Source organism: Pristiophorus japonicus, chromosome 1 (genome assembly GCF_044704955.1).
Source record: "Pristiophorus japonicus isolate sPriJap1 chromosome 1, sPriJap1.hap1, whole genome shotgun sequence".
Lineage (NCBI taxonomy): Eukaryota > Metazoa > Chordata > Chondrichthyes > Pristiophoridae > Pristiophorus > Pristiophorus japonicus.
In genome coordinates, this window is record NC_091977.1 from 208081562 (window position 1) to 208097107 (window position 15546).

At 43.4% G+C, this 15546-nt stretch overlaps 1 protein-coding gene across 3 annotated transcripts in view; it reads left to right on the plus strand.

Annotated features, from left to right (window-relative positions):
* LOC139268298 (trans-2,3-enoyl-CoA reductase-like) overlaps positions 1 to 15546 on the plus strand; it is a 250761-nt gene that overhangs the window by 222328 nt on the left and 12887 nt on the right. For all 3 annotated transcript variants that reach the window (XM_070886364.1, XM_070886372.1, XM_070886380.1), the window contains one exon: positions 14716 to 14759. In XM_070886364.1, coding sequence (XP_070742465.1) covers positions 14716 to 14759 — 44 coding nt within the window. The remainder of the gene's footprint in view (positions 1 to 14715; positions 14760 to 15546) is intronic.

The window sequence follows — 15546 nt, forward strand, 5'->3', positions numbered from 1 at the left end:
CTCATGGACCTTCCCTTTAGAGGAGGGCTCCTCTGTCCCTCCACCGTTCCGGTAAGCCAGGGTCAACTGTCTGACCACTGTCTCCTCAGTGGTTCTGGGATCTCTTGGATCGAACCAGACCTCGGCTTTTGCCTTTATTCCAGGTGAGCTGTTTGCCACCAGGCTGCGGAGCCAGTGAGCCAGCTCGTTAGGGGTCGAGTGGGCCCGGTCAAGAACCCCACTACAGGCCCTTTCGTAGACCGGCCACAACCTGTCGGCGAAAGCCTGTGGAGTCTCCCCATAGAGCTGCACTGTCTTCTCCACTCAGGAGAAAGGACTCCCGTCTTTCATACCCATGGCCTCTAGAAACTCCTCCTTAACCGCAGCTTACGTGTTTCGCCCCTTTCTGCTGTCTCCAGAGAGGGAATGGCACAGCTTGGTGTCTAGTGAGAAGAGCAACATCTTAGCCTGCTCCGAATCATCGCACCCGTTAATATTCTCTGTGTGTTCCACTTCCAGGAAGTGTACCGAGGAAACCCCCTGTTGGGTGAGCTTACTTAGGTGGCCTATCATAGCCCTCAGTTTTTGGGTGTCGTGGGGGGAACTACGAATTTGCTTTCTAGGGGTCCTGCTGCCCCATCAACGCCATGCGGGCCAAACTTCTGCTGCCGGACCAGGTGCATTGGCCCTGGTTCCGGCCCTTCTTGTATTGGCTCACCCGCTTCCCCCTGCTGCCAAGCCGAGTTAAAACTCGGGGCTGCCGGTATTGGTAGTTCGCAATCCTTGCCTGCTCTGCACTTTGGCTGACACCCCTGCTGCTCCGGGCCGTTCCTGGGAGCTGCAGGCAGTGACTGAGGGGTTTCTCCTTGCTCTACCAGGTGTTCCTGGGGTAAACCCGGGTTTATCAGGCACACCATGCCTTTGGCCCGGGATAGAGCAAGGTACAAGCTTTGGATCTGCTGCTGGCAGGGGCCATGATCTCCTGCCTCAAATTCCCTGGTACTGGCTACCTTATGGGCTACCTGAATGTCTCTCACCCTCTCCCTGTACTCTTTAACTTGCTTGGCGAGGCAGGAATTATTTTCCCGCAACACCAGTTCGCTATTCTTGGCTTCAATAATCTGACACTGTAAAAGGTCCAGTTGGGTTTTGTGCCTTTTTTTAGTGAGCTCTCTACTTTCCTTTAACTGTCCCACCTCAGTCCACAGCTTTTCCCTGACTGTGGCCCTTGCACTGGACCTCTCTTCTGCCTGTCTCAATACTCCCTTTAAGTTCTCATTCGCCTCATCTAGAAGCCGGATCTGTCGCTGAAGGCAAATTAGCCAAATGGCCTTCTCTATCGACCTTTTATGTTCCTTGCTCTCGGTCCGTTGAGCTGCACCTTCTTCTGGACGCTCAACATATAATAGATCGAGTACCCACTCCTTAGCCACATTTGCCCTCTTAAACACATACGAGGAAATCCCCTCTTCCAGTTTGCTTCTTTTCCTGAAACCAGTCTCTCTCTTATCATGTCCCTTGCCCCAGAGTCCCTTCGTGGTCACCATTATGTATCGGGGGGGGGTCAGCTTTCCCTTCTGACCTTCTTTGAGCGGTTTCAAATTGCTCCCGCACCCTTGGTTCTAGACTCTGGAATTATGAAGGGACTGTGACAGACTTGGACAGACAATCAGTTTCCAGGTAGGAAGCAGATATGGCTTTATTGTGTTTAAAAGGAAGTAAAAGGCACACTTTTAATAGCACACACAGAATAGTAATACCAATACACACTGAGGGGTACAACACATTGAATAAATTATCAACATATAGCCTGTGGGGAAAAAAATACAGCTTAAATTCTAAATGGCGTAAAGAGGAGAATGCAGATACATTTACACAAGTTATCCCAGCCTCCCCCTCCCAATTCCCCTAACCAACTAAGTTATAGCTCTGGGGGTTCAGGGTCTATGCTCACCAATCACTTTTGACAGTTGCTGGTGAATCGCGGTTTCGGGGTTCGCTGCGCTTGGCCTTCTAGACGAGCCATACACCGGAGGGAGGAGAGGACTTCGGTCTGTGTAGTCTTCAGTTGGGGTGAGTCCGTTGATGTGGTAAATTGCATTTTGGATGTATGGGGTAAGTACCCACTTTCTTTAGTTAGTCATTTTTGGTAATTTCTCACCCGTTGGTCGTTCAGAAGTAGATTGTAGAGTGGAAATAAATGTCAATTCTTCGGTTTTTGCTGAGTTAGTTTCGGTTGGTCGTTTCGCTGGTTGTGGTGGCCCGGGTTGACAATTTGGTTGCTGACAACCTTCCATTTCATGGGCCTCGTGCTCAGTCGGTCCTTGATGATTTCTTGTAGTTTTCTCCACTACTCCATTTCTTCACTCCCTACCTCCGGCTGCTTGAGTTCTTTTCCTTATAAAACTGGGAACAGATATACTCCAAAAAGGCTTCCTTATCTCCCACCAAATCTGGCCCAGCTCTTTGTTTCAAGGGAGCTGCTCATTAGTTTTGAGCTTAAATTCTTTGTCAGAATTTGTCGGGCTTGTTCAGCAGTAATTGATTATGTGTTAATGTGGAAAATCACCTGTTGGCATTGTTGGAGCAGTGTTTAAACTCTTGGGCCGTTGGGCTGGGCTCGTGATTTCTATAGGTCTATTTGCACATGCATACCACTAATAGTCTCCGGTGATTAGCCCGATAGCTCTTAATGCGTTTATGGGCAGGAGTCCACTTATACCACTCGGCCGTCCACTGACATCAGCGGGCAGTTCCTGGTGGCTCTCACCTCCCTCCCGCTCCAGACTTGATCGAAACTGGCACTGGTCGGAATCCGAGGAGGAATGTCGGCGGCAGTGGGAGACAGTCAGCGGCAGTGGGTGATGAGTGCATCAATTTTGGGTCCCCTTGATTGAATCAACTTAGAGGAATCCGAAGAGAGATTCAATGACCAAATTTGAGAGGATGAGATCAGGTTAAGAAAGAGAAGATAGACTATGAAAGTAAACTAGCACAAAGGAAAAGGAAAAGAGTGGCTAAAGTAAATGTTGGTCCTTTAGAGGACGAGACTGGGGAATTAATAATGGGGAACATGGAGATGGCAGAAACTCTGAACAAATATTTTGCATCAGTCTTTACGGTAGAGGACACGAACAATATTCCAACAGTGGATAGCCAAGGCGCTAAAGGGGGGGAGAAAATTAATGTAATCACAATCACTAAGGAGGTGGGACTCAGTAAGATAAGGGGACTAAAGGCATAAAACTCCCTTGGACCTGATGGCTTGCAACCTAGGGTCTTAAGAGAAATAGTGGCAGGGATTGTGGATCCGTTGGTTGTAATTTACCAAAATTCCCTGGATTCTGGGGAGGTCCCAGCAGATTGGAAAACTGCAAATGTAACACCCCTATTTAAAAAAGGAGGCAGACAAAAAGAAGGAAACTATAGACCAGTTAGCCTAACACCTCTGGTTGGGAAAATGTTGAAGTCCATTATTAAAGAAGCAGTAGCATGACATTTGGAAAAGCAAAATTGGGTCAGGCAGAGTCAGCGTGGATTTATGAAGGGGAAGTCATGTTTGACAAATTTGTTAGAGTTCTTTGAGGATGTAACGAACAGGGTGGATAAAGGGGAACCAGTGCATGTGGTATATTTGGACTTCCAGAAGGCATTTGACAAGGTGCCACATAAAAGGTTACTGCACAAGATAAAAGTTCACAGGGTTGGGGGTAATATATTAGCATGGATAGAGGATTGGCCAACTAACAGGGAACAGAGAGTTGGGATAAATGGTTCATTCTCTGGTTGGCAACCAGTAACTAGTGGAGTGCTGCAGGGATCAGTGCAGGGACCCAAACTATTTACAATCTATATCAATGACTTGGAAGAAGGACTGAGTGTAACATATCCAAGTTTGCTGACGATACAAAGATGGGAGAAAAAGCCATGTGTGACGAGGACACAAAAAATCTGCAAAAGGACATAGACAGGCTAAGTGGCTAACAAAGGAAATTAGGGATAGTGTTAAATCCAAGGAAGAGGCATATAAATTGGCGAGAAATGCAGCAAACCTGAGGACTGGGAAAAATGTAGAATTCAGCAGAGGAGGACAAAGGGTTTAAAAAGGAGGGGGAAAATAGAATATGAGAGGAAGCATGCTGGGAACATAAAAACTGACTGCAAAAGCTTCTATAGATATGTGAAGAGAAAAAGATTATGAAGACAAATGTAGGTCCCTTGCAGTCAGAATCAGGTGAATTTATAATGGGGAACAAAGAAATAGCAAACCAATTGAACAATAGTTTGGTTCTGTCGTCACAAAGGACGACACATATAACCTTCCAGAAATACTAGGGGACCGAGGGTCTAGCGAGAAGGAGGAACTGAAGGAAATCCTTATTATTCAGGAAATTGTGTCAGGGAAATTGATGGGATTGAAGGCCGATAAATCCCCAGGGCCTGATAGTCTGCATCCCAGAGTATTTAAGGAAGTGGCCTTAGAAACAGTCGATCCATTGCTGATCATTTTCCAACAGTCTATCGACTCTGGATCAGTTCCTATGGACTGGAGGGTAGCTAATATAATAACACTTTTTTAAAAAGGAGGGAGAGAGAAAATGGGGAATTATCGGCCGGTTAGCCTGACATCAGTCGTGGGGAAAATGTTGGAATCAATTATTAAAGATGAAATAGCAGCGCATTTGGAAATCAGTGACAGGATCAGTCCAAGTCAGCATGGATTTATGAAAGGAAAATCATGCTTGACAAATCTTCTCGAATTTTTTGAGGATGTAACTAGTAGAGTGGACAAGGGAAAACCAGTGGATGTGGTGTATTTGGACTTTCAAAAGGCTTTTGACAAGATCCCACACAAGAGATTAGTGTGCAAAATCAAAGCACATGGTATTGGGGGTAATATATTGATGTAGATAGAGAACTGGTTGGCAGACAGGATGCAGAGAGTAGTGATAAACGGGTCCTGTTCAGAATGGCAGCAGTGACTAGTGGGGTGCTTCAGGGCTCAGTGCTGGGACCCCAGCTATTTACAATATATATTCATGATTTAGATGAAGGAATTGAGTGTAATATCTCCAAGTTTGGAGATGACAGTAAGCTAGGTGGCGGTGTGAGCTGTGAAGAGGATGCTAAGAGGTTGCAGGATGACTTGGACAGGTTAGGTGAGTGGGCAAATACATGGCAGATGCAGTATAATGTGGATAAATGTGAGGTTATCCACTTTGGGGGCAAAAACACGAAGGCAGAATATTATCTGAATGGCGACAGATTAGGAAAAGGGGAGGTGGGCAACGAGACCTGGGTGTCATGGTACATCAGTCATTGAAAGTTGGCATGCAGGTACAGCAGGCGGTGAAGAAGGCAAATGGCATGTTGGCTTTCATCGCTAGGGGATTTGAGTATAGAAGCAGGGAGGTCTTAATGCAGTTGTGCAGGGCGTTGGTGAGGCCTCACCAGGAATATTGTGTTCAGTTTTGGTCTCCTAATCTGAGGAAGGACGTTCTTGCTGTTGAGGGAGTGCAGCGAAGGTTCACCAGACTGATTCCTGGGATGGCGGGACTGACATATGAGGAGAGACTGGATTGACTGGACCTGTATTCACTGGAGTTTAGAAGGATGAGAGGACTCTCGTAGAAACATATAAAATTCTGACTGGACTGGACGGGTTAGATGCAGGAAGAATGTTCCCGATATTAGGGAAGTCCAGAACCAGGGGTTAGGGGTAAGCCATTTAGGACCGAGATGAGGAGAAACTTCTTCACTCAGAGACTGGTTAACATGTGGAATTCTCTACCGCAGAGAGTTGTTGAAGCCAGTTCGTTAGATATATTCGAGAGGGAGTTAGATATGGCCCTGACGGCTAAAGGGATCAAGGGGTAAGGTGTATGGAGAGAAAGCAGGAAAGGGGTATTGAGGTGAATGATCAGCTATTGAATGGTGGTGGAGGCTCGAAGGGCCGAATGGCCTACTTCTGCACCTCTTTTCGATGTTTCTATGTAAGTGAGTGGGCAAAAATTTGGCAGATGGTATATAGTGTTGGAAAGTGTGAGGTCCTGCACTTTGGCAGAAAAAAAAATCAAAGAGCGTGTTATTATTTAAATGGAGAAATAGACAGTTTCTTAAACGATAAGAGCTTATGGGGAGCGGGCGGGGAAGTGGAGCTGAGTCTATGATCAAATCAGCCATGATCTTATTGAATGGCGGAGCAGGCTCGAGGGGCCGTATGGCCTACTCCTGTTTCTATTTCTTATGTTCCCCTTATGTTCCTTATGTTCTGAATGACCTTTATTAACAGTGGCTCCAATGACAGGAAAGATCTGGTAATAAGTCAGTATAACTACTGAAGCTACACCCCTTTTTTGGCTGTTGCAGTCCTTTCTTGTACCCTGCCAGCCATTGCTCTCTAACCCTGGTGCTCAAGAGATAGAGAGAGGTAGATAGAGAGGAAGTGGGAGAGAATTATAATTTTCTGGTTTGTAATGCTCCCAGAATTGAAAATTACACATATTCTTTTTTAATCCACATTTTGTTCCTGCATTTTTTGCATGCTTTCTATATATACAGATGAATTTTTTGTGGAAAAATGAAATTGTTAGGATATTTTCTCAATTGCTAAATAAATCCAACAGTTTAACCTGACTTAGACCAATACACCTCATAACCATTGGATCCATTTCGTCAATGGACCATTGAGACTGAAAATTGCTACATTGGTTTTGGTTCTACAAACCCTGATCCATTCTAAATTCACAATGCACATGGAGTGGTGCTCAGAGAACAGAAGTATCTCATTTTTCACACTCTGGGAAAAACAGTACAGGTTATATACTTTTATTCATTACAAATGAGATATTGGATCTCTGTTCCATTTTTATTTCTGACTCATTCATTTGATTTCGCTTATCCCTATCGTTTAATGGATTTCTTTGACTTGTCAATTTTCTTGTGGAATGTAGGAATTGCTATAGGTACAGGAGCACTGATACCAGAAACCCAACTGGACCAGCCACAAAACTGACATTGTTACTAGAGCAGATCAGAGGTTGGGTATTCTCTGGTGAGTGGCTCACCACCTGATGCCCTAAACCTTCTCAACAACCTACAAGGCACAAGTCAGGAGTGTGATGGAATACTTTCCACTTGCCTGGTTAGGTGCAGCTGTCAGAACATTCAGGACGCTCGACATTATCCAGAGCAAAGCAGTCCACTTAATCGGCAGCACTCTCCACCTTAAACATCCATTCCTCCCACCACCGGCACAATGTGGCTGTAGTGTGTACTATATACAGGCTGCACTGCAGCAACTCACCAAGGCTTCTTCAACACAACCTCCCTAACCTGTGATCTCCACCACCTAGAAGAACAAGAGCAGCAGGTGCATGGGAACCCTCCAAAGCACACACCATCCCGATTTGGACATATATCATTGTTCCTTCATCATCGCTGGGTCAAACTCTTAGAACTCCCTATCTACCAGCACTGTGCGAATACCTTCACCATAAGAACTGCAGCGGTTCAAGAAGGTGGCCCAGCATCACCTCCTCAAGGCCAACTCGGGCGATAAATGCTGGCCTTGCTCATGACACCCACATTCTCAGGATGAATTAAAAATAATACCAGCAGGAGAAAATCTGTGTTAACAAAGGTTCCTATTACTTTCATGATCTTATCATCATTACACAAGACAAGTTAGGACTTGCCTGACAATTTTCTGCTTTCTTTGAGGGGAACACCTACGTTATGGATGATAAAGGAGCCAAAAGACTAAAGATGGCCACACTGTGTATTAATCTAATTGGTGCAGAGTACATTTCATATAGCACTGGAGACAGTTTAAACCTAGGTAGACCTTTTTATAGACATGTGAAATATTTTTTGTGATAATTGTTCCTCTTCTCTGTTCTCTGGGGATAGGAAATCAATAGTAATATAGTAGTCAAGGGTCCATAAGGAACTTGCTGTGATAGGCAGTTACTGTGAAATATGTAGGAGACCAATAAAGTTATCAGAGGTAATAGTAAATAAATAAGAGGATATAATTTTGTAAATGAGAAAATTAATGACAGATTGTCAATGACGAGTGCTGCAGATTATGTGGTTGTCTCTCAAAATCTTTTTCAGGTTTTGCAGAGTCCTTTTTGTTAGTTTAATAAATGCACTAATCCTGAGTCAATAGAATTTATAATTTCAAGCCACATTTCAGCTGCAGATGGGAAACATATTGGGGTCGAAATCCAGGGTCTCAAAGAGATCCGTTAGTGCCCGTTTGCAGCGGCCATTCGTAAAAATCGAATGGCCGCCGCTTTGGGCTCAACAGGCCAACCCAGCCTAAATTCAGGTCGGGGATTTTTCAGTCTGGACCCCATATTGCCCAAGAGGTATCACCACTAATAAAAGCAATAAAAAAACTATAAAAATACTTGCACAGCAATTTTCACCTCACTCCATGGATCCCCCGCCGTGCGGTGCCCCGACAGTTTTCTCTGTTGGTGCACCTCTGTGGAGTGACTGCTGGCCGGCAGCATGGCCGCCCTTAAAAGGGAGGACCCACTGCCTCGGCCGCAGAGCAAGAATTTTTGCTGGCCGACTTGCCGATTGGCCGGCAAAATACTGGCCCCGTATTCGGCCTGGCATCCCCTCTTCGGTGCCAGGCTGCTGGCCCAGCTGAAACCCTCCCTGGTGGCTCAGTGGCCAAAGTTAAAAAATGATTGCATTTCTCCCCTTTAACAGAGGGGAGAGAGCGTGGTGATGCACATGAGTTTGACACCACCACTCTGATTGACAATGGCGGCTGGGCCTTCTAACCCATTTTCAGCCAGTCAGCCTGGCTTTGAGTCGAAGGCCAGCCTCCATTATGATCCATTTCCTGTAGGACTTTGAAAAAAATTCAAAGTTCTAAAAATGGATCTACTCACCACACCAAGAGTTCCAGCGGTGAGTAACAGTTAAAAAATCATAGGTGCGCCAGCTTTCTGGTGTGCCTGAATTTCGGCCCCATTGTATGTTCAAGCAGCTAAATTGAGACATCTAACCCCAATTGTGATCTCAAAGCAAATTTGTTGGCAGATACATCTCCTGAGATCAGCAAGGAACATGGATACAGCCTGCCACTGTACCACTGCGCAAATTGATGCAGACGCACAGGAATTTCTCCAGGGTTGGAAGTCAGACTTCCTCTCCTCTTTTCCCTTCTAAATAACTAACAGAACCACTAGTGACACCAAACACAAACTCGACTGCATTCTATCCACACCTTCTTATAAACATACACACACACATATATATACATACATACACACACAATGCAAATTACTGTTGCACACAGGAGCCGAGAAATTTGCTGGAGCCACACCTGTATTTCAGGTGCAAAATGGGCACTGAAGCATCCAATATCCAGGGCACGCTTATTAGGCGTATAAAATGAGCCTAACATCTATTTGAAGCTCCCTTTGTAAAATTGGACTGACCGAGACCGGTGCCGGAGCACCGACATTCAGGATAATGTATTCTACATGCAGCCTAACCAGCAGTCCTTAAAGGTTAGGTTATAGGCCGTCAACAAAAAGATAAGTTTGAAGAAAAATACTTGTGTCAACAAATGTGGAGCCAGGAGGTGCAGGAGTGCTCCTCCCAGCCCCACTGCAGTCTCGAAGACAGTTGTTGGCCCCTGCTTGGCCACCTCCCGATCGCTGCCCTCACCTGAATGTGCTGCCCCCAACTACCTGCCTCAGTCACCCCTCCTCTTCCTGGTCATTTCAACCTCCCAGGACCAACCCGAGGCTCGCTGCTGGCGATGCAGCAGGCATAAATTGAAATCCTCTTTGCCAGCAAGCCGCCTGGGGTTGCCTCGCAGGCATCTGCAGCTCACCGACTTCATGTAAGTGACGCTCGAGCCTCAATATCAGGTAGCCATACCTACAGGTGCAGGGACTGTTCTCTACACCCAGTTTGACACAAACTAATTTCTAGGCCAGGGATTTCAAACTAAGTTAAGTCTTCAGGTGAAGCAGTGTTGAAGGGCACGAGATTATTGGACTAGGGTGCGCAGACGTATTATAGTCCTACATTGTGTCCTTATTTTTATATAATACTTTCATATTGGTCCTGAAAAGTCATGGGGGTTCTTTTGGTTTTCTGTCGTAACCAGTAGAAACGCCTCAGAAATAACAGAGATCTGGTATAACCAAGTTATGTCAGGTTTCTGCCACTTGGTTGTGAGTTCTTCTGGTCTCCTGCTGGAATTATGGTGGGATTCTGGGAGAATTCCCTCCACTGCATGGAATTTCAAGGGTATTGCTTATAATGAAATAGCAAAACTCAAACAATTTGGAAAGAAAAGTAGATTTTGATGCAACACAGCAGTTTCTTTGTAGTACAGGATAAGGAGCTGAGAGCTGCAGAAATAAGGTACTACAATGTCACACTATTGGTCCAATTCTGGGCACCACACATTAGGTAGGATGTCAAGGCCTTGGAAAGGGTACAGAAAAGATTTACCAGCATGATACCAGGGATAATGGATTTCAATTATGTGGAGAGACTAAAAAAGCTGGGATTGTTCTCCTCAGAGTAGAGATTAATTAGAGGTGTTCAATATTACGAGGGGATTTCATAAGGTAAACAAAGAGCAAAAGTTTCCAACAGGCAAGAGGATCAGTAACCAGGGGACACAGATTCAAGATAATTCGCAAAAAAACCAAGGGAGATGAGGAGAATTTTTATTTTTACACAGTCCGTTGTTTTGATTTGGGATGCACTGCCTGAAAATGTGGTGGAAGCAAATTCAAGAGTAACTTTCAGAAGGGGATTGAATATAAATATGAAAATGAAAATTAGCAGGGCTAATGGGAAATAACAGTGGAATGGGTCTAATTGGATTGCTCTTTCAAAGAGCCGGCATAGGCTGAATGGCCTCCTTCTTTGTATGATTTTATGATTGTTTTAAAGGCAGGAAGGATTAATTAAAGCTTGACAAGTTTAATAATAATTAATTCTGGAAAAAAGTTGACAGAGAAGTGTAACAAAAGTATAATAACAGGAAGTAAAGCTTTGTGCATGCAGGTAGAAGATCAAGATGTTGAATCAGTTTGGGTGGAAATAATGAATAATAAAGGGAAAAAGTCGCTGGCGGGCATAGTTTTCGGCCCCCTAACGCTAGCTACACTGTTGGATGGAGTATAAATCAAGAAATAATGGAGGCTTGTAAAAAAGGAACGGCAATTATCATGGGAGATTTTAACCTTCACATTGATTGGACAAAGCAAATTGGCCAAGGTAGCCTTGAGGAAGAGTTCATAGATAGTTTCCTTGAGCAGTACATTGCAGAACCAACCAGGGAGCAGGCTATGTCAGATCTGGTACTCTGTAATGAGACAGGATTACTAAACGATCTCCTAGTAAAGGATCCTCTCGGAATGAGTGGCCATAACATAGTTGAATTTCAAATTCAGTTGGAGGGTGAGAAAGTTGGTTCGCAAACCAGTGTCCTAAGCTTAAATAAAGGAGACTAAAAAGGTATCAAGGCAGAGATGGCGAAAGTGGACTAGGAAAATAAATTACAGAGTGGGTCGGTTGATGAGCAGTGGCAGACATTTAGGGAGATATTTCATAACTCTCAACAAAAATATATCCCAATGAGAAGGAAAGGCTGTAAGAGAAGGGATAACCATCCATGGATAACTAAGGAAATAAGGGAGGGTATCAACTTGAAAACAAGGGCATACAATGTGGCCAAGATTAGTGGGAGGCCAGAGGATTGGGAAACTTTTAAAAGCCTGCAAAGAATGGCTAAAAAGTAATAGAGAGGGAAGATATATTATGAAAGTATACTAGTACAAAATATAAAAACAGATAGTAAGAGTTTCTGCCGGTACACAAAAAGGAAAAGGCTGGCTAAAGTAAATGTTGGTCTCCCAGAGAATGAGACTGGGGAATTAATAATGTGCAACAGGGAAATGGCAGAGACTTTGAACAAATATTTTGTATCAGTCTTCAGAGTAAAAGACACTAAAAACATCCCAATAGTAGGTAATCGAGGGTCTATAGGGAAGGAGGAACTTGATACAATCACTATCACTAAAGAAGTAATACTTCATAAAATAATGGGACTAAAAGTGGACAAGTCCTCTGGACCTGATGGCATGCATACTAGGGTCCTTAAAGAAGTGGGTACAGAGATAGTGGATGCATTGGTTGTAATCTACCAAAATTGCCTGGATTTTGAGGAGGTCCCAGTGGATTGGAAAACTGCAAATGTAACGCACCTGTTTAAAAAAGGAGGCAGACAGAAAGCAGGAAACTATAGACCAGTTAGCCTAACATTTGTCATTCGGAAAATGCTGAAGTCTATTATTAAGGAAGCAGTAGCAGGAGATTTGGAAAAGCAGAATTCAGTCAAGCAGAGTCAGCATGGTTTTATGAAAGGAAAATTAAATTTGATAAAATTTGCTGGAGTTCTTGAGGTGTAATAAGCAGGGTAGATAAGGGGGAACCAATGGATGTGGTATATTTGGATTTCCTGAAGGCATTTAATAAGGTGCCACATAAAAGGTTACTGCATAAGATAAAAGTTCACGGGGTTGGAGATAATATATTAACATGGATTGAGGATTGGCTAACGAACAGAAAACAGAGAGTCGGCATAAACGGGTCATTTACCGGTTGGCAAACAGTAACTAGTGGAGTGCCGCAGGGATCAGTGCTGGGGCCTCATCTATTTACAATCTATATTAATGACATGCATTAAGGGACCGAGTGTAATGTAACCAAGTTTGCTGATGACACAAAGATGGGTGGGAAAGAAAATTGTGTGGAGGACAGAAAAAATCTGCAAAGGGATATAGACAGGCTAAGTGAATGGGCAAAGATTTGGCAGATGGATTATAAAGTAGGAAAATGTGAGGTTATCCACTTTGGCAAAAAAAACAGAACATCAGATTATAATTGAAATGAAGAAAAATTACAAAGGGCTGCAGTAAAGAGGAACCTGGTGGTCCTTGTGCATGAAATGCACAAAGTTAGTATGCAGGTACAGCAAGTAATCAGGAAGGCAAATGAAAGTTGGCCTTTATTGAAAGGAGGATAGAGTATAAAAGCAGAGAAGTCCTGCTACAACTGTACAGGATATTGGTGAGGCCACACCTGGAGTACTGCATGCAGTCTTGGTTTCCGTATTTAAGATTCTCTAGGTTGATGAGGGGGTTGACTTATGAAGATTGGTTGTGTAGGTTGGGTCTATACTCATTGGAGTTCAGAAGAATGAGAGGTGATCTTATCGAAACATATAAGAAAATGAGAGGGCTCGACAAGATGGATGCAGAGAGTATATTTCCACTCATGGGGGAGAATAGAACTAGAACCGGGTCTCAGAATAAGGGGCCGCCCATTTAAAACTGAGACGAGGAGGAATTTCTTCTCTCAGAGGGTTGTAAATCTGTGGAATCCACTGCCCCAGAGAGTTGTGGAGGCAGGGTCTTTGAATATATTTAATGCGGCGATAGACAGATTTTTGAGCAATAAGGTAATAAATGGTTGTGGGGAGCAGGCAGGAAAGTGGAGCTGAGTCCATGATCAGATCAGCCATGATCTTATTAAATGGCAGAGCAGGCTCGAAGGGTCAAATGACCTACTCCTGCTCCTATTTCTTGTGTTCTTGTGTAATTCATTTTTTGATTAATGCTAGTTTCAAAATTCAGATATAAGTTTATTAAGGAGGTCATGCAGTACTGGTTATGAGCTAAAAAATGTAATTCAGCCAATTGTTATGGGATTGACAAATCAAATTTCAGTTTCTGAATTTTAAAATGGCACACATCACTAAAATCATAATTAGACCAAGTAATGCCAAGTATTATGATTCAAATTTCTTTTAAATTGGCATCAGCAATTTAGTGCTAATTTTTGTGTTGTTGCACTAACCCACCAGGATTCAGATAATGGGCCATAATTTGCTGCAACAGATCAGCGAACGACATGTGCCATTAGTCAGTGTAACTTGGGAATTAAGTTTGTGATCTGACTCCCGGGTGCAACAGATCAAGAGATGTGACTTGCTGCTGTAGCACTGCTTTGGTTTCACATCGGCTGCAATATAACTGCACCCTGTTGGAAAGCCGGATTTAAAAAATGTCCTTACAGTTAAACTTTAAAAATGTTACTATTTTCCTTTTATTAATAGGCCAAATTTTGCTGTCGTGGGAGGCGGCAGTGGGAGGTGCAAACAAAGTGAATTTCTCTACCTTGGTTTTTTAATAAAAATGAGTATTTGATGCCAAAAGCAGACATTCAAAAAAAAATTAAACTCTATGTATCTGATGGGAGAAAGAACACTCACTCTTCTAATACTTGCTGGATCAAAGAGCCACAATAAGGTTTAAAAATAAACATTAACAGTTCTTAAATCTCCCCAGGCTTGTTTGAACTTTCCTCTCACATTAATTCACAATTCTGACTAACACATATTTTAAATTGTCTTGTTTTTGCTCTCCCTTTATACAGTGTTTCTTAATAAATCGCCATTTGTTTTTGATGAGTTTGAAAATATCAGAAATTATTTTTTATCAGACCCTGTAGAAAGCCGCACACAGTGGGTTAAACAGTAATTAACATGCATAGAAGCAGGACGGTTTTGTGTTGCATTTAGCAGTCCCTTCCAGTTTATTGACGTGATTGTTTCTATTGTGCAGCCTACAGTTACATGATGGATGCCAAGGATTATGTTGTTTTATTATTTTTTTCCAGGCTTCGGCAATAGACAAATTGTTCCAGCCATGTTTTGTTTTCTGGTACGTACAAAGCCAGTTTTTTTATTTAGGAAAGTGTCCTGTGCTTAACTACTTCACTTTGATATGCTTTATATTGTCTATTGCTTTCCGTCATTCATTCTGCTGAAATTTAAACTGGGAATAATATATATTTGAGGACTGTTCAGCTCTAAGAGAGAAAGAACTTTCATCCCATGATTTCAGGTTGGATTCAAACACATATCCTTGAAGGCAAAGATGTTTTCATCTGTGCTGTCACTGAATATTCCTTGTGATCACTTTTAAAATGGGTTCTTGGCCCTGCGAAGGATGATGTTGATGTGATCTAGTGAGGATGCAAATATGTATTGTCGTTAGACCAGGCCTTGAGAACATCTTAGATGCACCCACTTATATTGTTGTTGCTGCAGTCAAAATTAATGGCCTCAATTTTGAAATTCTAATCCTTGTGTTCAAATCCCTCAATGGCCTCACCCTCCCTATCTTTGTGACATCCTCCAGCCCTACAACCCTCTGAGAACTCTGCATTCCTTCAATTCTGGCCTCATGTCCATTCCCGATTTCCTTCGCGCCTCCATTGGCGGCAGTGCCGTTAGCTGCCTTGGCCCTATGCTCTGGAATTTCCTCTCGAAACCTTTCCGCCACTCTACCTGTCCTAATATCTTCTGAGTAAGCTAAAGGTGCTATATAAAAGAACGTTGTTGTTGTTGATATAGCTCTCCAATGTGCTTGGGGAACACTCAGTTACCAGGTGCAAAGAAGAGGAAAGGAGGACAGAGATCTATGAAGTTGGGTTTCTACCCCCTTT